This window comes from Malania oleifera, chromosome 10 (assembly GCF_029873635.1).
Source record: "Malania oleifera isolate guangnan ecotype guangnan chromosome 10, ASM2987363v1, whole genome shotgun sequence".
Taxonomy (NCBI): Eukaryota; Viridiplantae; Streptophyta; class Magnoliopsida; order Santalales; family Ximeniaceae; genus Malania; species Malania oleifera.
The window spans coordinates 13,453,520-13,477,201 of record NC_080426.1 but is presented as its reverse complement, the minus strand read 5'-3'; the positions used below and the strand labels follow the sequence as shown (position 1 = coordinate 13,477,201).

General features: G+C 35.5%; 1 protein-coding gene across 1 annotated transcript; it reads right to left on the bottom strand.

The window, feature by feature from the left end:
- Positions 1 to 13,893: 13,893 nt before the first annotated feature.
- LOC131166800 (elongation factor 1-alpha-like) lies at positions 13,894 to 17,095 on the bottom strand. The gene is made up of 3 exons (XM_058125386.1): positions 16,966 to 17,095; positions 15,236 to 15,717; positions 13,894 to 15,144 (listed from the first exon to the last, which is right to left on the bottom strand). The coding sequence occupies exons 2-3, from the start codon at positions 15,695 to 15,697 to the stop codon at positions 14,260 to 14,262; spliced, it is 1,347 nt and encodes a 448-aa protein (XP_057981369.1). The 5' UTR covers positions 15,698 to 15,717; positions 16,966 to 17,095; the 3' UTR covers positions 13,894 to 14,259.
- Between the last annotated feature and the right edge of the window lie 6,587 nt (positions 17,096 to 23,682).

The window sequence follows — 23,682 nt, the reverse complement described above, 5'->3', positions numbered from 1 at the left end:
CTGAAGTTTAATACTGGGAATTTCCATTTTCAGGGTGTTGAGTTGGGAACCCTGTGGGTGCAAGGAAGATTTTCTTAGGGGCTTTGCAGGAATCAGGTAAGGGGATAAATTAAGCTAGTTTCGTTTTGAGAAAATGCATGTATATGTATATATATAGCATCTGGTTTTAGGAAAAATAAATATATTTATGTATATATGATTTATGTTTGGAAAATACTGTTTAAATTCGGTACGAGGCCATAATTATGATATTTTCGGCACGAGGCCGTAATGATGTTGTATATGATCATGTATTATATGTTATCAGAACCCGAATGTTAGTTTTGTTCAGTTCAGGGGCTCGGTACCGTAGCTTATAGATCAGATGTTTATGATCAGATTAGTGCTAACCACTACACGAGGGGGGGGGAGATGGATAGTCCATGTGACTTTCAGTAGAGTGTGGACGTCCACGTGGCAGTCCGGACCAAGGTGTGGCGGGCTCATCGTACTTATAGACATATTTGACTAGGCAGTGGTCGGCCAACCATTGTCGGGTGCCGCTTTCGAGCTGTACAACCCATTATGGGGGGTAATACATGATTCCAGCTAGCTATTCATCCTGGGTATATTTTCAGTATTACAGTTATAACAGATATTTTATGTATGTTATGATTTATTAACAAATATGAAAGTATATGTTTTTCCAATATGATATAATGAATGTTTACAGAGTTATGAAATGTACTGTATATGTATAAGTGCCTTAAATATTCATGTTGCCACACAACTGTATTTAGTTTATTTTCCCTTACTGAGAAGCGTCTTATCCCCAAACATTAATGATTTTTAGGAAACCCAGAGAGACCGGCGGGTCAGGGCCGCCGCTGAGTGATTGGAGCTTCCCTACTAGAAGGGTAAGCGTTGAATTAGGATTGAGAGTTTTTGTATGATCCTAGTGTTATTTTGACTTTTGGAGGTTGTATATAGTAACAGTATTTTGATGATATAGTAAACTCTGGTATTATGTTTTATGGTTGGATGTTTGAGATTTTATGTTTACTGCTGCTTAGGTTTCCGCTGTGATTGACAGGTGTCCCCGTTACCCATGGGTTCGGGTCGACTTTTCCATTTATTATGTTACATTTCATATTAAGAAATTGAGGTCGTTACAAATCCTTTCTACTATCCAGGCGAAGATGTTACTTTTGGGGGGATGCCAGGGTTACCTTGCAATCGTGAAGGAAGCATTTAAGGAGAAACTCAAGTTGGAAAATATCCCAGTGATAAGGGAGTTCTTTGATATTTTTCCAGAGGATTTACCGGGGTTGCCTCCTGATTGGGAGGTGGAATTTGCAATTGTTCTGATCCTAGGGACAACACCAATCTCCAAAGCCCCATACAGAATGGCTCCAGCTGAATTAAAGGAGTTAAAGGAGAAACTACAAGAGCTTCTAGACAAGGGGTTTATCAGACCAAGTGTATCGCCTTGGGGTGTATCAGTGTTGTTTGTGAAGAAGAAGGATGGGTCGATGAGGATGTGCATCGACTACCGGGAGATTAATAAGGTAACGGTGAAGAACAAGTATCCATTACCTCAAACTGATGACATGTTTGATCAGTTTCAGGGTACGCGGATTTTCTTTAAAATTGATCTGCGATCTGGATATCATCAGGTAAAGGTTAGATCAGATGATATATCAAAGACTGCTTTTCGAACTCGGCACGACCATTACGAGTTCCTGGTTATGCCATTCAGGTTGACAAATGCTCCAGCGGTATTTATGGATCTGATGAATAGGGTATTCCACGAGTACTTAGACCAGTTTGTTATTGTGTTCATAGATGATATTTTGGTTTATGCTAGGAGCCTTGAGGAGAATGAAGCTCATCTGAGACTAGTACTTTAGGTGCTCAGGGAAAAGAAGTTATTTGCTAAACTTAAGAATTGTGAATTCTGGTTAGAGCAAGTTGCATTTTTGGGTCATGTAGCATCCAAGGAAGGGATTTCAGTGGATCCAAGCAAAGTAGAGGTTGTAGTTGATTGGGCAAGGCCGAAAAACATGCAGGAAGCCAGAAGTTTTTTAGGTCTTACTAGATACTATCGCCGATTTGTCGAGGGGTTCTCCAGATTATCAGGGTCTTTGACACGACTCACGAGGAAGAATGTGAAGTTTGACTGGACCGACGAATGTGAGCAGAGCTTCCAGGAGTTGAAGCAGCATCTAGTCACTGACCCAGTGTTGACCCTTCCATCAGGTGAGGGTGGATTTGTAATTTACAGTGATGCATCGCAGAAGGGACTTGGTTGTGTTCTAATGCAGCAGGGGAAAGTCGTTGCGTATGCGTATCTCCAGTTGAAAGAGTACGAAAAGAACCATCATATGCACAACTTGGAGCTAGCAGCAGTTGTGTTTGCATTGAAGATCTGGTGACACTACCTTTATGGTGTAAGGTGCGAGATCTTTACTAACCATAAGAGTCTCAAGTACTTCTTCACCTAGAAGGAGTTGAATATGAGGCAGCGCGGATGGCTTGAGTTGATAAAGGATTACGACTACACCATTAGCTATCACCCAGGAAAGGCGAACGTGGTAGCCGATGCATTGAGCCGAAAATCTGGGGATACGTCAGCCTCAGCAGTTATGGCTTCGCACCAGATTGTGATGGACCTGGAGAGGTCAGGTGTAGAATTGGTAGAAGGGAATCATCAGACATTTATTTCTAGTCTGGTGGTTTAACCGACTTTGGGGGAAAGAATCAGAACAACTCAGTTGAAAGATAGAGAGTTGATGGAGATTGTAGAGAAGATACAAGATGAGCAACACACAAACTTTAATGTTGCTGAGGATGGAGTTCTCAGATTTCACACTCGATTGTGTGTGCTAGATGACGCAAAGATAAAGAGGACGATTGTAGTGATCCTAAAAAAATAATAATAATAAAAATTAAAATTAAAATTAAAATACATAAATAAAAAAATGTAAAAAAAATTATTACTAAAAAAATTAAATTAAATTAAAATTAAAATTAAAATTTTAAAAAATTAATTAATATTAATATTAATATTAATATTATTATCATTAATTAAATAATATAATATAATTATAATATAATATTATAATAATATATGTTATATAGATAAAGGAGAAGCAAATCAATCCTCAAATTTTCAATCTCAGAGGATTGACACAAAGAGCCGCCGCCCCCCCTGCGTAGTTTCATTTCTCTGTTCATCTCCTCGTCCTCTCTCTCCCACTCTCCTCCATCTCGTCTCTATTATTTGGCCGATCAAAAATCCAAAAATACCGTTGGGCTTTGCTTGTTGCCACCAACATTTCTACTGGAACAAATCTGTTGTGGGAGCGGCGTAGACATATCTCTTAGGGTAAGGCCAAATCTCATACTTAACTCAATTTCTCTTATACTATAAGCCCCATTAACGAACGAAAATTGTCAGGAGACTCGTGGGGAGATTCTCTACAATCTAGCCAGAGTGAGTTTTTGAATTGGAGTTCCGAGGCACTAATCCTAAATCGTGGGTAAGTTTGATAATTTAGACTTTTATTAGGCTATTTAGGGGATTCAAAACTTAGGGAAATTTTAGGAAAAGTTGCTCTAGGGATTGTGACGAATAATATGGTGAAATTTGAATTTTAGGGCTCAGGGATTTTTGAACACCTAGGGCGTAGGCCGGGGTATTAGCAGACTTTTTCAAGAATCAAGTAAGAGGATTAAGTTAAATCAGTAATTTTATGAAATTTGAGTCAGTTAAATTGTTATATATATATATATATATATATATATATATATATATAAAATTATATATTCATTTTGGAATTTAAAGGCTCTTTTGGAAACCAACCGTTCAAAATGGATTTTACAAACTTAGCTTATATGGTATGATATTTTGAAATAAAATGAACGATGGAAAGCTTGTTTGTTTATATGGATTTGTTAAAATGTGAAAAATCGTGTGGCAGATGACTTAATTTGTATGAATTATCATATATCTGGATTAGGGATTTTGAAATATTGAATTGTCTGTGAAATACTGAATTGGTTAAGAAATACTGGAAATGCTTGTGAAAATACTGGAACTGTTTATGAAATGTAGGATTTTGAACTAATGGCCAATGGCCGAGGGTTATTTGATTGGCCAAGGGTCAGGATTATTATTTGACGGCCAAGGGCCGAGTTTTAATTTATGGCTATATGCTGGATTGTATTTTGTGGTCGAGGGCCAGATTTTTGGAATAATAAGAAATATATGTGAATTGCTATTTTAAATGATGATTTCTATTATCTAAATTGCATGATATGCTTTAGGAACCTTGGAGACCAGTATATTGTGAGCATGGTACCGTTGCTAGATAGACCATGTGCACCCACACTGACTGGATATAAGTGTAGGGGGTCCAGCCGACTGCCTGCGTGAGGTTGAAGTAAGGGCGTCGGACCTACAGCTTTGTTGTGGATGCCTGCAGATGTGTTTGTAGAGGATGTTGTTTTTGACTTTGTTTGGACTGATCACCCAGGCTTAGTCCAGCCTTCGGGCCACACAACCTGTGTCATGGGGAAGGTAAATGGCGTGTTTGTCATAAGGAGTGTCTTATATGCATATCTGTTAATTTATGTGAATACGATTAATTAATAAGATAATTTTGAGAGCTTGCTGAAAAAGGCGAGTGCCCTATTAGGGCACAGGGAAACTGCTTGTATAGGCGGGTAATCTTTCCTATCCTCGGCTAATTGTGTGTGTGAGTGTAAAATAAGAATGTTTTTATAAATGAGTTTATCTGTTTAGTGAACTGGTTATTCTCTGTATACCAAAGGCATGTTGGTCACACACTGACATTAACTTAGTCTTTCCCTTACTAAGTTGTGCCTCACCCCTGCTTTATAAACTGTCTTTTCAGGGAATCCTAGAGATCAGGTCTAGCAGGCTAGAGGAGTCGGGCTAGTGGCCGGTGTAAATTTATGTAGGTAGTGTGTAGATAGAGATTTTATTTTTGTTTAGTTTTATGGGATGTAATTATGTGAAAATGGATATATTTGTGTAAAAGGATAGTTAGAACTCTGGTAATGCAATTTTAGGATTTTATATTTTATTTCCATTGCGTATGTGTGTTTTATATTTGATGAATAAGGTATCAGGTACACCGACGTCATTAAAGTAGCACTTCGGGCCCATGTGGCGGGTCGGGGTTGTTATAACGATTCTGAGGGAAGCTCACTGTTCTCTCTATACTGTTCACCTGGGTGGCACGAAGATGTATAGAGACTTGTGTGAAACATTCTGGTGGAGTAACATGAAGAGGAAAATTGCTAAATTTGTGGGTCAGTACTTGACATGTCAACAAGTGAAGGCAGAACACCAGATGCTATCTGAGACTAGTACACCAGATGGAAGTGGGAGCTTATCTGGATGGACTTTGTATCGGGATTGCCTTCAGTGTTGCATGGATAGAATGCCATATGGGTAGTGGTTGACAGATTGATGAAGACTGCCTATTTCATTCCGGTTAGAACCAATTATTCCATGGATAAGCTGGCAGAACTCTATGTTCAAGAGATAGTCAGAATACATGGCGTGCCCGTGTCCATCGTTTTCGATTGGGATCCGTAGTTCACTTCCCATTTCTGGAAGAGTTTACAGGGAGTGTTGGGTTCTCAACTCACTTTCAGTATTGCATTTCACCCTCATACAAAAGGACAGTTCGAACGAACCATTCAAATTCTCGAGGATATGCTACGGGCATATGCGTTAGATTTTGGGGGCAGTTGGATCTGATATTTGCCATTGGTTGAGTTTGCGTACAATAACAGTCATCAGGCCAGCATTAGCATGGCACCATATGAGGCTTTGTATGGTTGCCGGTGCATATGTCTGTTGTACTGGGATGAAGTAGGCGAGCGGCAGATTTTGGGACCATAACTTGTTCAGTAGGCCTCTACAAAGGTTGAACTTATCAGGGAAAGGATTAAAACCGCCCAGAGACAGTAGAAGAGTTATGCAGATACTCGCCGACGGGAGCTAGAATTCGAAGTAGGTGATATGATATTCTTGAGAATTGCTCCGATGAAGGGAGAGATGAGGTATGGAAAGAAGGGCAAGCTGAGCCTTAGATACATTGGGTCGTTCGAGATTCTAGAGAGGATTGGTTCGACGATGTACAAGATAGCACTACCCCAGCACTTTCCAGGATACATGATGTGTTCCACGTGTCCATGTTGAGGAGGTATGTTATAGACCCCTCACATGTGATTAGTTATGAGTTGTTGGAGATCGGGGATACTCTAACATACGAGGAGGTACCAGTTCAGATTCTAGATCGAAAAAATACAAGAACTGTGTACTAAGGATATACCATTAGTCAAGGTGCTATGGCGAAATCATGCAGTTAAGGAGACTTCTTGGGAGTTAGAAACGGAAATACGCCAGAAGTATCCACAATTGTTCAGCGAGGGCTAGTGCCAGACGGGTAAGGGTATGCTTGTATATGGAGGGATTATAATAGGTTATGTAATTAGTTGTGTGTAGTTTTAATTATGGATAGTCTGTGGGAAAATTTATTATGGATATTGTAATTTCCCAAAGGTAGTATTGTAACCACGGTATTCCTCTGCCATAATTGAGGGTAGTTAATAAACGTGGGACGGGGCCGCTATGTGGGTGGCTACCGACTTTTCTGTAGACAAAGGGTAGTGAGTTAAGAATGTGATTGGTAATAGTTAACAAATTTCAAGGATGAAATTTTTGTGAGGGGAGAATGTAGTGATCCTTAAAAAAAATTAAAGTTAAAATTTAAATTTAAATTTTAAAAAATAAAAAAAATAATTAATTAAATTATTATTATTAATAATTAAATAATATAATACAATAATAATATAATATTATAATGATATAAATATATATATATATATATATATATATATATATATATTCAGGCGGAAGTAATGAACAGAGGCCCCCCTAATCTCCTCCATCTTCTCTCTCCCACTTTCCTCCATCTCATCTCCGTTATTCGATCGATCAAAAATCTGAAAATACCGTTGAGCTCTGCTCGCCGCCACCGACATTTCTACTGGAGCGGAAATGTCGTGGGAGTGGCGTAGGCATATCTCCTGGGCTAAGGTCAAATCTCAAACTTACCTCAATTTCTCTTAAATTATAAGTCTCATTAACGAACAGAAATTGTCAGGAGACTCGTGGGGAGATTCTCTACAGTCAAGCCTGAGCGGGTTTTCGAATTGGAGCTCCGGGGTACCAATCCTAAATCGGGGCTAAGTTTGATAATTTAGGCTTTTATTAGGCTATTTAGGGTATTCAAAACTAAAAAAATTTTAGGGAAAGTTACTCTAAGGATTATGACGAATAATATGGTGAAATTTGAATTTCAGGGCTCAGTTGAACGTCGTGGGTTGTAGGCCGAGATTATATCGGGCTTTTCAGGAATCAGGTAAGGGGATTAAGTTAAGTCAGTATTTTTATGAAAATTGAATAAATTTAATTGTTATGTTTTTATAAATTTATTTATTTATCCATTTTGGAGTTTAAAGGCTATTTTGAAAACCAACCGTTCGAAATGGATTTTACAAACTTATGATATATGGTATGGTATTTTTGAATAAAATGAATGGTGGAAAGCTTGTTTATTTATATGGATATGTTAAAATGTGGAAAATTATGTGGCAGATAATTTAATTTGTATGAATTATTGTATATCTTAATTTGGGATTTTGAAATACTGAATTGATTGAGAAATACTGGAATTGTTGTGAAAAATACTAAAAATGCTTATGAAAATACTGGAACTGTTTATGAAATGCAGGAGTTTGAACTAACGGCCAGTGGCTGGGTATTGTTTGATTGGCCAAGGACCAGGATTATTATTTGATGGCCGAGAGCCGAGTTTTAATTGATGGCTATATACCGAATTGTATTTTTGGCCGGGGGTCGAGTTTTTGGAATAACAAGAAATATATGTGAAATGATGTTTTAAATGGTATGTTCTATTATCTAAATTGCATGATATGCTTTAGGAACCTTGGGGACTAGTGTATTATGAGCACGGTACCTTTGCTAGAGATTTGTTATGTGACCGTGTGCGCCCACACCTGTGCTGAGAGGTGTAGGGTGGCCTTGACCGATTTTCCTATGTGAGGTGAATGCACCCCTTGGGTGAGGGCAATCAGATCAGCAGTTGGAGCTGCGTGTACCTGCGGAGTATGTTAGTGGAGAGTATAAATGACTACTGTCTGGGTGGATCCCCCAAGACATTAGTCCAGCCTTCGGGCCGCACAACCCGTGCCATGGGGAAGTAAATGACATATTTGTCACAGGAAGTGTCTTATATGCATATCTGTTAATTTATATGAATACAGTTAATTAATAAGATAACTTCGAGGGCTTACTGAGAAAGGTGAGTGCCCTGGTAGCAGTAATTGTACTAGAGCAGAGAGAAGCTACTTGTATGAGCGGGTAATCTTCCCTATCCTCGGCTAATTGTGTGTGTTAGTGTAAAATAAGAATGTTTTCATAACTGTATTTATCTGCTTAGTGAACTGGTTATTTTTTATACACTAAATGCATGCTGGCCACACACTGACATTAACTTAATCTTTCCCTTATTGAGCTGTGCCTCACTCCTACTTTACAAATTGTCTTTTCAGGAAATCTTACAGATCGTGTCTAGCAGGCTTAAGGAGCCGGGCTAGTGGTGTAAATTTTATGTAGGTAGTGTGTAGTTAAAGATTTTATTTTTGTTTAGTTTTATGGGATGTAATTATGTGAAAATGGATATATTTGTGCATAAAGATAGTTAGAAATTTGGTAAAGTAATTTGAGGATTTTGTATTTTATTTTCGCTGCATATATGTGTTTTATATATAATGAACAAGGTATTAGGTACATAGACGTCACTAAAGTAGCACTTCGGGCCCACACGGCGGGTTGGGGTCGTTACACTTGCCACACACTAGCAATAGCATATTTCGTCTTACTGAGCGTTGTTTCATCCCAATAAATTGACATTTTTCAGGTGATCCAGTTAGGCGAGTAGATCAGGCTCGCGGGTAGGGGGGGCTACAGTGCTGCCCTGTCAATAGGGTGAGTCTTTTGGGGAGGGGAGTATTTTGTGTAGCCTTATTCCGTTGTATATGTGTATTTTTAGCAGGTTGTCACACTTACCCAGCAGATAGAGTAGTGTACTCGCCTTCTCTATTTGCGAGCCTAATTCGCTCGTCTAACTGGATCACCTGAAAAATATTAAATCACTAGAATAAGACAATGTTCAGTAAGAGGAAATACGCTATTACTAGTTTGTGGCAACTAAGTTTCGTAAATACTATACTGACTATATTTGAAACTGTAAAAACTGGTAAATCAATATACAGTATAACTTGCATCTATCATAGTTTAAAGTATAATTGAAATATTTGAGTTTTTACTTTTCATACTTCTAGTATCGTACTATATCTACTAATATTCTATAAATATGTATACATATACATAATTGTGATGTTTACCTTGGAAAATTGTATGTCATGATTTAACCCCACATGACAGGGTTGTACAGCCCGTAGGCGGGACTTAATCCTAGTTGGCCTACCAAGTAAGTCAACTGTAACTCTACCAAATCTCAGCCTGACCAAACTGCAACCTCTCCTAGGCACGAAACTGGTAACTACCTCGTCAATACTGTATTATCTGAGTTGTATAAATTGTAATAACATAGTGTTATGGTTTTAGTATTTTGGAAAATCATGGTAATCTACATATGCTATAAACCATTTATCTGTATACACATTGTAATTCATACTCTTGTAAAATCTGATAAAACATATCTCTGCATAATATTATAAATCATATCAATATGAAAACTGTATTGTTTTTGTACTGATCTGATAAAGTCTTGTAAACATATTTCTGTTTAGATACTATTAAACATAATAATCTGAAAACAGTATATTTCATATGCTGATCTAATACTGACTCATGCCACACAACTACATAAATAAATATATCATATACTGCCACTGTATTTTTCAATATACAAATAATTTCTAAACCGAATACCAATATGGAAAACATACAATTTATTAATAAATATTCCTACATTCCTAGCATAGTATTCCCTTACCTAACTGATTGGGAGGCTCGCCTCCAATTCTATTCCCACACTCACGGTGTACTATCCTCAAAATCTTGAAATAATGCATATAATCCTATTTTTAATAAATCAACTAAATTTCCCGACCCTTCACACTCGTAATTTTCTAAACTATAATTTACCTAGGTTCCTGGAAGAATATCCACTGGGGTCCTCAGACCATGTCTGCAGGGTCCCAAAACACCCTATCCCTTAAAATATAATACCTTAGTTTTATTTCACAAAACTCCAATAGATTCTAATATAATACAAAATCTGAACTCAAATAAGCCTGCTAATATTAAAAATACCTAAATAATCTACTTACCTTGATTTTGGGATGATGCCCAAATTGCACAAACCAACAATATACTCCAGTAGACATATAGAGAATCTCCCTAGGATTAACGTGGCGGCTTTTGATTGTCGAAGCAAGGAGAAATGGAGCCGAAAACGTAGAGAGAAGAAGGGAGGGTCGAGCAGGACAGAGAGAAAATTGAGAGAAAACAAATTCCCTCCCTGAACCGTCGTTTTCTGCTATTTATAGACCTTTTGCCACGTCGACTCGTCCACGAGCCACGTCACCTCGTCGACGAGTTCAAGAAGGGAGTTTATCAACGAGCACCTTATCCTCATCGATGAGTTTTAGGCACCTTGGTAAACTCTCGTTGATGAGACAAGCGTCCATGTCGACAAGCCTAAGAAGACTCCTCTCATCTCTATATTATTTAATTTTTATAATTATTTGGGTAAGTACATTAGGTCCCCAAGCACTTCTTGAAAAATCCCCTATATCTTAAAAGTTATACCTATGTGAATAAGGGTGACTTCTAAATAAAAATCAGGACCTAACTTGCACTCTGAAAGGGCTTCGGGCGACCGACCTTAAGGTGTTATAAACGCCTTGATCGACCGAACAAGCCAAAATTCAACACGTTGACTAAGGCTAGAGCGATCGAACCATATTTGAACTAATTGTCTACGGTCGACCGAACCTTAAAGTTGATTTTTCCTACCTGCCTCGGCCAACCAAACCATCAGTTCAAAATACCTTCGGACGACCAAACTCACCCTCTCAGCAAACTGACCATAAGATTGGGCGCTCGAACCTACAAAGGTTTGGAAAATCGCCTAGTTTAGTCGATTGGCCTTTGGCCATGGTCAACCGAATGAGAAAAATGGCTATGAGCTAATGTCAGTGTTTGGACGACCGACCCTTTGTGTTGAGCGACCGAATCTCTCAGGCTCACTTAAAATAACCACGGTAATTAGGGTAAAAATGCTAATTAAAACTTTTCTAAAAATTCCCTTTGAGTCCCAACGATTATTTTTTGAGGAGAAACTATATATACCACTCCATTTGCTCTAATTAGGCATGGGATTAGCAAATTGATTAATGAAAAATCCTCTCAGATTCTTATACTCCCATTTGCCCATACAACATATTTTCAAGCTAATTTTTTTCATACTCTCTCTTACATTACTTGCTAAAATCTTTTTAAGAGTTGAGAGATTTATTTGCTTATATTTCTCACTTTCAAATTAATTGCAAGTTGAAGGGGAGTTTTGAGCTTTATTGTTGCAAGTATTTTTCTACACAAATTTCTATATACTCTCAAATTTCTATACTCATTTAAAAAATCTTCATTGAGAGTTTGCTTGGTAATTTTTCTCATATTGTTGTTGATTGATTAGCATTATTGGGGAAATTTATTTTAACTTGTGAGTTTCTTGCATACAAATTGCAAGAGGTGAAAGGTTGCATTTATCCTTGACAAATCTTTTGCAAACTTAATTCATAACCTCTTTTGTGCTTTATTTTTGAAATATATTACTGAGGTACTTGATTAAGGTTCTTTAGATTCTTTGATTGCTTATATTGTGAATATATCTTCTAGAATCAAAGACTTCACTCACTCACATATATATATATATCTTGTTGTGAGTAGATACATTGTTTAGACCAAATCTCACTTGAGCATTAATTCCTTATCATACTTGAGTGCATTGATTATATTGTGCTTAATTGTTGTACATTTTGCTTGTAGTAGAAACATTTCATTGTACATGAATTTGATTATTTGTTATATTCCCGACGTGTGGTTGGAAGAAGGAGACTAGCCCCGTGAATAGTCCCGTACTTGTTCAGACCCGGTTAGGAGAGCACCGGATTCGTTCAGACTCGGTTAAGAGAATTAGGTGTACCATCCTAATAAGGTATTGTAAACGGTGTTGCTCCAACCGCAAGTGAGCAACTTAGTGAAATCCTCTTACTTGTAAGCTTGAGGCGGGGACGTAGGCAGTATTGGCCGAACCCCGATAACATATCTGGTGCAACTTTTACTTTTTCCGCAATTTAATTCCCGCATTTATACGCTTATATTTGAATTATTGTGAATGATTGTGAAATATTGAGATTGTTTAAATTATTTTACATATCTGTTCAGTTAAATTCTTGTTGGGTAATTGGTATTTATATAGATAGAATCTAGGTTGGAAAATACTGTTTGTGGATTTGAATTGAATCTAGACAAAAAAATTTAAATATTCAATTCACTCCCTCTCTTGAGAATACACAAATTCCAATAAGGACAGCAATTCAGTACAAAATAAGAATTATTTGAGAGTGAATGTACAATTTGCTAAGACCGTGAATTTTTATTTTTATTTTTTTATTTTTTAATTTTTATATTTTATTCTTTTTCACATATTTAAATTGAAAATCCAAAGTTGAGGCTTCCTAAAACGCAACCTAATGTTTAAGTCCCCATTATTTTCGGGTCCAGGAATAGAAATGTATATTCAAACATCACTAAAGAAGGAAAAAAAGTCCACCCTCACTTGTATCATGGGAAGGGCAACAATTAGGACAAAATAAGAATAATCTGAGAGTAGAGATACAATCTACTAAGAGAGTGATTTTGTTACATTTTATTCATTTTCATATATTTAAATTCAAAATCCAAAGTTTAAGCTGCTAAAACACAACCTAAAGTTTAAGTCTAACATTTTTGGGTCCAAGAATAAAATTGTGCATCCAAACATCACTATAAAAGGAACAAAAGCCCCTCTCCCTCACTTGTACCGTGGGAAGGGCAATAATTCTTCCAAAACGGGAATAATCTGAGAGCGAAGGTACAATCTGCTAAGACAGTGATTTTGTTACATTTTATTTCTTTTTACGTATTTAAATTCAAAATCCAAAGTTGAAGCTCCTAAAACACAACCTAAAGCTCAAGTCCTCAATATTTTTAAGTATAGGAATAAAAATGTGTATCCAAACATCACTACAAAAGAAACAAAAGACCTTTACTACAAATGGGACAAAAGGACTTATGCCACGGTCTCACGTCGAATGTATATAAGCATATTTTAAGCTTATAAGGAGAGATTGGGCTCCAACTACATGGTCCACCTTTTATAAAACAAATTTGTGAGGCTAGTGGGTCAAAACAAACAATACCTCACCAAAATTGAGTTCAGGACAATTATCACTCTAATGAAGGCGTTTGAGATTGGACGAAAGAGTCTATCATGATCCCACATCAAATGTGTACTTAAGAGATCTTAGGCTTATAAGAAAAGTTTGAACTTATGTGAAAAAAGCTTTTATAAACTAAATCTGTGAGGCTATAGGATCAAAGCTAACAATACCTTAGCTAAGTTGGGCTCAGATCGGTTACACCTTGCACAAGTCCTATCATAGAATTGCAACTCATCCACTCTTTTTCATCATGATCATCAAGAAACATTGAATAAATACACCAAAAGCAGATAATAATTATAAGTTGCAAATAGGAAACAACTATGCAACTTGGGACTTCTAAAAAACCATAAAATTCCCAAGCTGCTTATTGAAGAAAAATAAGACCACATGACCACTTGACAATAAACAAAAAGGACCAAAACCAAAGACCAATGACACAAACATCAACCATCATAAACCCTGCCACCGCCGATCAAGGACCCAGTTCTGCAAACACCCACGGGCCGATGGCGAAAACAGAAACCTATAATAACCCACAAAACGACTACCTATGCATCCAAAGGAGATACTACTAACAAGTACCCAGTCTTTATTATAATTATAGCCATTTAAAATAGCCGAAGCTCCATACAGCACGGTTCACTTGCCCTTCTTGGCAGCAGATTTTGTAACCTTGGCCCCAGATGCTTCCTTCTTCTCCACACTCTTGATGACTCCCACAGCCACAGTCTGCCGCATGTCCCTCACAGCAAAACGCCCCAGAGGGGGATACTCCGAGAAAGTTTCCACCACCATGGGTTTGGTTGGAATCATCTTCACAACCCCAGCATCACCATTCTTCAAAAATTTGGGCTCCTTCTCAAGTTCCTTACCAGACCGCCGGTCAATCTTGGTCACAAGCTCAGCAAACTTGACCGCAATGTGGGATGTGTGGCAATCAAGAACTGGGGCATATCCATTTCCAATCTGGCCAGGGTGGTTCATAATAATAACCTGGGATGTGAAGGTTGCTGCCTCCTTGGCGGGATCCTCTTTGGAATTTGATGCAACAAAACCACGCTTCAAGTCCTTGACAGAAACATTCTTGACATTGAAGCCAACATTGTCACCAGGGAGAGCCTCCTGAAGAGCCTCGTGATGCATTTCCACAGACTTCACTTCAGTGGTCAGTCCAGAGGGACCAAAAGTAACAACCATACCAGGTTTGATAATACCAGTCTCAACACGGCCCACAGGCACAGTTCCAATACCACCAATTTTGTAGACATCCTGAAGTGGGAGTCGAAGGGGCTTGTCAGAGGGCCTTTTGGGCTCTTGGATCAAGTCAAGGGCCTCCAAAAGGGTTGGGCCCTTGTACCAATCAAGGTTTGTGGACCTCTCAATCATGTTGTCACCTTCAAATCCAGAGATAGGGACAAAGGGGATCTTGTCTGGGTTGTATCCCACCTTCTTTAGGTAGGAAGACACTTCCTTCACAATTTCATCATATCTTGCCTTCGAGTACTTTGGGGTTGTGGCATCCATCTATACAAAAGAAAATAACACATTATGACCAATACATCAACATTTACAAATTCTTTACCAAAAGCATTAAAAAGTAATTCCAGAACAATACCTTGTTACAACAGCAAATCATCTGCCTCACACCAAGAGTGAAGGCAAGGAGAGCATGCTCTCTGGTCTGACCATCCTTAGAAATACCAGCTTCAAAACCTCCGGTTGTGGAGTCAATGATAAGGACGGCACAATCAGCCTGGGAAGTTCCAGTAATCATGTTCTTGATGAAGTCACGATGACCAGGGGCATCAATGACCGTGCAGTAGTATTTTGTTGTCTCAAACTTCCACAACGCAATATCAATTGTAATACCACGCTCACGCTCAGCCTTCAGCTTATCAAGCACCCAGGCATACTTGAATGACCTTTTGTTCATCTCAGCAGCCTCCTTCTCAAACCTCTCAATCACACGCTTATCAATTCCTCCAAGCTTGTAGATGAGATGGCCCGTGGTTGTGGACTTGCCAGAGTCAACATGGCCAATGACCACAATGTTGATGTGAACCTTCTCCTTACCCATTATAAGTTCCTAGATTGGAGCTGTTTAAAAAATTCAAATGGCAAAAATATCAGTGAACTTTTTCCTCAAACCAGTTTTACACGTACTTTGACTGAAATATAATGGAGGTCAGGACAACAAGTTGAAGACTTCAAAAGGAATGAGTACTTACAGTGCAAACAAGAGCAAATATATCTTTTTGTTATATAATGGAAACATATATCTAAACTAGAAACCAATTCATAGAAAACATGGGATGAAATCAGGACAAGATATTGATTACCGAGGTATGATGCCACAACAATTAGCATATCTTCTTATTTAGAAGAATGTAAATCATAGATAATATGCTTCTCCCCAAGCACAACCAACCTACTTCATCCAGACTGCTATCAGGAAATTCCCACCATAATTAACAGATGAATGTGAGAACATGCTCGGCTGGCCCATAAGTAATGTTCAGTCTGTCGTTAATGCTTCTATATATATACATAACCCTTACAACCATTTAAATACAACACGCCCGGAACATGATTTGGTTTTATTAACGAAATAAATACACACACACACCAACAACAGAATATTTATATTATTAGCACAATAGTTATATAAATAGATCAAATAAACCCCCAGCGTCTAATTATTAATCAAAAGCCGATAATTTCAGGCAGGTAGGAACATTTTCTTATTCTAAAAAGACAGAAAGGGATAAGGTTCGATCAACCATACGATGCAATTTTTAGAGCAGTAAAGGCATACGCTAACAAGCTACATACAGCATTGAAAAGGATAGAACTAAAATTAAGAAAATTATTATAATAGTATTAGTCTCCATATACCCAGCAACATCAAACTGGTACGAGAGTTTTACGTCTAACATAAAACAAAAACACGAGATACCGAGAGAAATAATACAAAAATATCTTAAACCCGCGTCATCAACATAAAAAAATAAAAAAGAGAAGGTTTTCATAAAACCATGAGAACATTCAAAACGATCAACAGGAACTTACATTCAATCAATATTTCGCAAACAATGACATGGAAATTGAAATGGGTTTTAATAGATCTGGAATCAGAGTACAAAAGGGCTTGATAGAAAGTCATGAAGGAGAAGAAAAAACGAGGTTTAAGTGAACTTCTCAGTAAAATTGAACTCAGACAATATATAAATTGATTTACTGATCTAAAATAAGAGAATAATGGGAAAACAGGAAACAAATAAATATAATTCAACAAAACCATCAGAAACAAATATTCAAATTAGAAGGTTAGAATTGAAGATCGACCTTGGAAGCAGAAGCGTTCGCAGAAAGAGCTTCAAAGAAACCCCAGCTGCCGCAAGAGGATGAACAAGGAGCTGAGAGAACAAGCTGAGCAGACAAGACTGATAGGGTTTGACACGATGCATCCCCGCCGTTTTTGTGGCATAGGTTCGTTTATATGATTTGACGGAAATGACCTCGTTGTGGATTAGAATGACAGCTCTATCCTCGGACTGCTTGCAAAGCAATCCAGTGGGCCCCACTGGCTTTTTTTTACGTACGATCCGCCGACCTGTAAGAGTTTTTTACCAAAATATTAAAAAAAAAAAATCAAAAAACACAAATATGAAGAAAATTAAAAAAATTTACACAAATACATCCAACCAACTTTCTAAAAGTCGGTTTGAATTTTAAAATAAAAAAAATAAATAAAAAAGTTAGCAGCAATCCTTAACTGCTAAAATAAAAAATGAAAAAAAAAATTGAGAATCAACTTTTCAAAAATCGGTTTGAGTTTTAAAATTAAAATAAAATAAAATAAGTCAACCACAATTCTTGACTGTCAAAAAAAAAAAAAAAAATTAAGAACCAACTTTTCAAATATATTTTATTTTTCAAATTTTATTATTTAAATAAAAATTTATAAATAAAAAATATTTTTTTAAGTGCCATTTAATACAAAAATATTTTTTACATTTTATTTATTTTTCAAATAAATTAAAAAAAGTAAGTTAATTTATTAATTTCAAAAAATTATATAAAAATGAATACAATAACAAAAAATTTTAAAATAATTTACTTTTGGGAATATTAAGAAAAAAAATGACATTTTACTTCCTAATTACATTAAAAAAAATATTTAATATATAATTAAGAATGAAAAATTTATTTAACATATTATTTTATGTATATTTTATATAGGAAAATTTTAAAATTTAATATTTCTTACCTAACCGACTTTTCAGTCGGTTTGGATTAAAAAAAAAAAACAAAACAAGACAAAAAACTTGCACAAAAATCTAAGCACAAAAAACAATTAGAATGAAATAATGGAATTGAAGAAAAATGTAATGAAATAAAAAAATTATAACACGTGCTTCACGTGTTCTCCCATCACCGATGTGTCCAACTCGTGCTGCCTGCGCACCACAACTGGGTACGGGCATTCCCACATTCCAATTTTCAGAGTAGAGTGGAGTGGGTGCTTCGTCTTGACCCAATTGACGAAATCTCTACTTTGGTATAAGTAGGTCATTCCCCGGTACTTCCTTCGGCTGCTGACGACCATTCTCCAATGCTCGTCTCGTCCGAACTAGCCAGTGGTCGGGTCACGGAACGCACTCATGTTCATGTTCGGGGTGGGAACCACAAGGGGGTTGTCATCAGGTTTGATCCATTCACGGAGATACAGGTTGGATAGGTTAGCGGGTATGACGTAGTTCTGGACTTACTTGTTCTAGGGGTCGAGTCTGGTGTAGAGGATGACGGGTTTGTTCCCTAGGAGGATGGTGGCAGATTCAAACCAGCACCCATTTATGTCGAAGAGCTTGGACAGGTAGATGGTCGGGTCAAGGGCGACCCAGTTGATGAGGTCCTTAGAGATGGAGTGAGCCCAAATGATGTTGCCCCACACAGCTCCCTTCGAGTTGTATTGGTAGAAGAGATGATAGATTCTATTGTAGTACATTGATCTTATTTGGTTCAAAAGAGAAGTAGAATAGCAGAGAAATGAAAGATTAATTAAAATTAGAAACAATTTTTCTATTTTGGGAAAAAAAAAAATGGAAGTTAGTTTTTTTAAATAATTTTTTTTATGCAATTAGGAAGTAAGATGTCCTTATTGTCTTATTATTTTCAAAAGTAAATTATTTCAATTTTTTTGTTATTGTATTCATTTTTATATAATATTTTGAAATTAAAAAATTAATTTACTTTTTTAAATTCATTTGAAAAATAAATAAAAAGTAGAAAATATTTTTTATATTAAATGACACTTAAAAATATTTTTTTTATTTACAAATTTTGATTTAAATCTTAAATTTTGAAAAATAATATATATTTTATTATTATTTAATTTAAAAAATTAATTTTTATTTTTATTTTTTAAAATTATTTTTATTTTTTAGATTTCCATGTATATAATTTTTTGGAGTGTTACAGTTAAAGGAGAAAAAAAAGACCTAAAGTAGAAGGAAGTCATCCATTAAGCCAACAAACATGTCAAAAGCAGCCAACATGCAAGAAATAAGGTAACACTCATAAACAACCAAAGCCACAATGTTACTCGTCCCTCTCAATAGGTATCATTGTCACACCACCCTCCATGCTTGTTTATTTTTTATAAAAAAAAAATAATACTAATAATTATATTATGTAATAAAATAGGCAAAATAATCACAATTATCTTTTTGGAAATAAACATATACTTAGTGTTAATAAAATATAGAAGAGAAAAATAAAGTAATGAATGGGGATTAGGCAATAATTAAAATCTTGTAGTGTAGTTGGTTTTAACAAATATGAATCCATTCGTTAGGCCCTGTCACACAAATAGATATATTTAAAATTCAAAATTATCATTGAAGTGATTAAAAAAAATTATGAACAAGCTGTGAGGGAAACAAATTAATTTTTAAAATCTAAATTAATTTTTTAAAAGACAAGGGTGTGATGAGCAACTAATAGTGCCAATACAAAGTTTATATTTATGAAATTAAATTTAGCTTTATTTTTTAAAATTACCTTAACACACGGTTGATTAATGGAGATCGAGTTAATTTTGACTCTAGCATCAGACTTTGAATTTCAACAATTAACCCTTTACTTATTTTTAAAAAATTAAAGAAAAAATCCAGCTCATGTGACTAAAGACGATAAATATTTTTACGCGCACTCACTTAATTTAGTAAAAATTATTTATTAATTCAACAAAAATGCCTCCACTTTTGGTCTTAACTTTGAGTCTTCATTGCAGACTATTGTACCAAAATCTTGGTCTGACCATGTTTCCACCCCTAGCCCTCTGTGCACTCTGGTGACTTAACAATAATAATAGACAAATAAAATAAAGGGTATTGGTTTAAGACTTTGAAAAATGAGGAGGCTTGGGGTGCAAGATGTGGAATTCAATGGTAGGTACTCTAGAGATGGTGGCATTGCAGACCAGCAAAGTTGAAGATCCATTCTAGCCAAAGAGATTTTTATATTTATTTTGGGAAAGCAAGTCTTAACTGCACCTGCTTAATATAAAGATATGAAGGAGGAGGCAGTTGATTTATCATCACAGATCCAAGTGCACAAAAAATTTGCTATTCATTTAATATTGATTATAATTTGAATATCTTATTCCAGATTTTTTTTTTTCTTTTTTCTGAACTCTGCTGGAGAGTTGGCCCACCCGATTAGAGTTACGAATCAAAGATTAAGGATTCGTTTGGATGAAGGATATATGTTATGTAGGGAAAGAAATGGAAAGGAAAATAAGGAGAAAACTCATTTTCTCTTATATTTCTCTTCTCTTAAATACTATAAAAAATGAAAGTTTATTTTAATATAATTAAAAATCAAAAAAATAAATAAAATATTAATGATGTTTAAAATCAAATGTTTGTTTATAGATTTGATATATTTTTTGTTTTCTTTCTCATTTTCCTTAATAATCAAATATAAAAATAAAAATTCCTTTATATTTTCTTTTCCTTTTCTTAATATTTTTTGAGTTCCAAATTGGGCCTAAAGAACCTCTAGCATAAATCTCAAATTTCATTCATTACCTCCCCAACTATTGGTGAAGATATAATTTTTCTAACCACCAAGTTTCGCACACTAACCTTATGTTTGGAGAAATATTAGATTTGGAGTTGTATTATATTTGAATAAAATGTAATATAAAATTATATTAAAATTTATTTAAATTCACTCAAATTCAAATCCAAGCTCTTAAATTCATGCTCCCAAGAAGATCAACTAATATGAGTTTCATTAATTGAAACCGTGTCATTGAACTCTAAAAGGAAGTCTTATATTTGTGGAAAAAAAATATACATAAAGATTACGTTTGGTTTACGAAATATCTATTTGTTTTGGAAAAACAATTCAAGCTGTACCAGCTTAATATATTGCTGGTTTTTTTTAAAAAAAAAAATCTAATTTTTCATGAGTGAAAAAATTAGAAACAAAGTATTGTTATGTTTATACCTTAACGCAAGACATGAGAAAAATAAATTAATATTTGTTCATTCAAAGAGCGAGTAGCATTTTGTGTTTGCTTAAAACATGTTATATTCAAAAGGAAGAGAAGACCACTTGGTCCATTGGTTGAGTCTGCCTAAGAACGGCACGGGCCCCATCTATTTCAACTTTGAATTGAGGCTTCTTTGACAGTTTGTTTGTTTGTATCATTATTGACATAGCATGAATAAGAACATTAACAAAACAAAAAAAAAAAAAATCACTTTATATGAATTCTTTTTAACCATTTAGTATGATTTTTGTGAGCCTATACAGGCGACTTAAGGGTTGTTTGATATGATTTTTATATATATATATATTATGCTATATATAATGAACAAATATAATATAACAATGGATATGATTAATTTTCTGTTTTTTTGTCGATTTTGAACGAAATTGAAAGTTGGGCATTACAATTCTTAGTTGTAACAACATATATTCCAATATTTTAATATCTACAATTAACTTTTGTGAATTAAATCATTATAAAATTTAATTAAAATAAAAATAAAATGATCATATGAATTTAAAATATAATTAAGATAAAAATATGAATGGATTTTTAAAATTTTGGAAAAAATAATGCAAAACAATCATTTTGATTATTTTTAGTTGTCACATACAATAAGATTGCTCTTATACACTGAAAATTGGGTTTAAAGTATAAAAAAATCAAAATTAATTTTATTTTAATTATTATAATATATTTTAATTTATATTATATTTTAATTATTTTATTTAATTAGGACCCACTCTCTACTGATTTGCTTTAGTTTTGTAATATATAAACCCAACAAATTGGTAGTTTTCAATTTTTAATTTTTGTCTCCAATTTTCAGTTTTGGTTTCTAGTTTTTATCTTTATAATTTTTTTCATAGTAATACCAAAATTTTCCTTAGTTAATAGTGTAGTTTATACAATTGATTAAAATATTAACTGCCTGAAAGAAGCTGAAGTTGAAGTTTATTAAACAACAAAATCTAGCTTTGCTATTACTACTTTGTTTAATTTTTTAACTCCGTTTGTGATGTACTTAATGTCCTAATTTTTTCCCACACAACTAGTCCCAACCCCGGGTAAAGGAGGAAGGTTGCATTAGGTAACTAACAGATAACGTAAAATTTATCAGATCACTATAATATGAATCCTTGCTGAATATTTGCTGGGACATCCCCTACAAGAGACACATTACACTTGTATTGTAACGACCCGAAGAATAATGGTATTTAAATAATAAAAGAAAGGGAAATGGAAACCGGAAACAGAAGGAGGCAGTTGACTTTGTCGACGAATGCGAATATTTTGGAAAGGATAAATCCCAAGAATTTTTCAGCTTCTCGTCGACGAATACAAGGGACTCGTCGACAATAGTATAACAGGAGCTCGTCGACGAGGGTTGGAGTTGGTCGACGAAAGTATTATTGGTCTCGTCGACGAGGTGACATAACTCGTCGACGAGGAAATACCGACGGGGTGATTTGGGGTTTCTGAATTTTGTTGACGAAGGGGAGAGTTCGTCGACGAATTTTGTACTGACCTCGTCGACCAGGCGATGTGACTCGTCGATGAAGGTCATAGTTTAAATAGGCTTAAAGTTCATTTTCAGTTAAAATTTTCTGTGCATATCTTTTCTTTCTCCTACCCTTCGGTCCCTCCTCCTTCTCTCTTCGATTTCAGGCCGAATTTCCGCCGATTCGACGATCTGAAGCCACCACCACGCTCCTGGGAAAGTTCTCTGCAAGTCTGCCAAAACGGATCGTCAGTGGGACTGAAGTGGAAACCATCCCAAATCCAGGGCAAGGGTTTCTACTCAATATTTGGATTTTTGACAGTTGTAAAAAGTGTTATACGCGTAGAAATACTGAACTTTAGTTATGGGGAATGTTATTTCCAGGGTGTTGAGTTGGGAACCCTGCAGGTGCGAGACAGATTTTTTTAGGAATTTTTCAAGAATCAGGTAAGGGGATAAACTAAGTTAGTTCTTTTTAAGAAAATTTATATATATATATATAACAGTTGATTTCATGGAAGTAAATATATCTATTTATATATGATTTATATTTGGGAAAATACTGTTGAAAATTATGATATGTTGAATATGCGAAAAATCTGTTTGTGTGGCATAAGTAAAAATTGTTATGACATACTTTCTTCTAGGAATATGTTAATGATATGGATTTTTATAATGGAAAACCAGTGTATGGGTTGAGATTTTTATATGTTTTGCTGGCATACGGGTCGTGTTATGTGTATGATTTGCCAGCGTACGGGCTGAACTATGTATATGATTTACCGGCGTACGGGCAATTATGGATGTGATTTGCCAGCGTACGGGCTGTGCTATGATATGATTTGCCGGCGTACGGGCCGAGCTATGGATGTGATTTGCTAGCGTACGAGCTATGCTATGATTTGTCGACATACGGGCCGAGCTATGGTAAAATGTGTAATATCGGAGTACGGGCCGATGATTTTCATGATATACGTATACATGCAAAATGACATGA

What these genes read in the sequence shown, in the direction of transcription:
- LOC131166800 (XM_058125386.1), bottom strand. Translation starts at nt 15,697, where the DNA reads ATGGGTAAGGAGAAGGTTCACATCAACATTGTGGTCATTGGCCATGTT. An exon ending in TGATTTGCTGTTGTAACAAG is followed by an intron (nt 15,145 to 15,235) that starts GTATTGTTCTGG and finishes TCTTTTGTATAG; the next exon opens with ATGGATGCCACAACCCCAAA.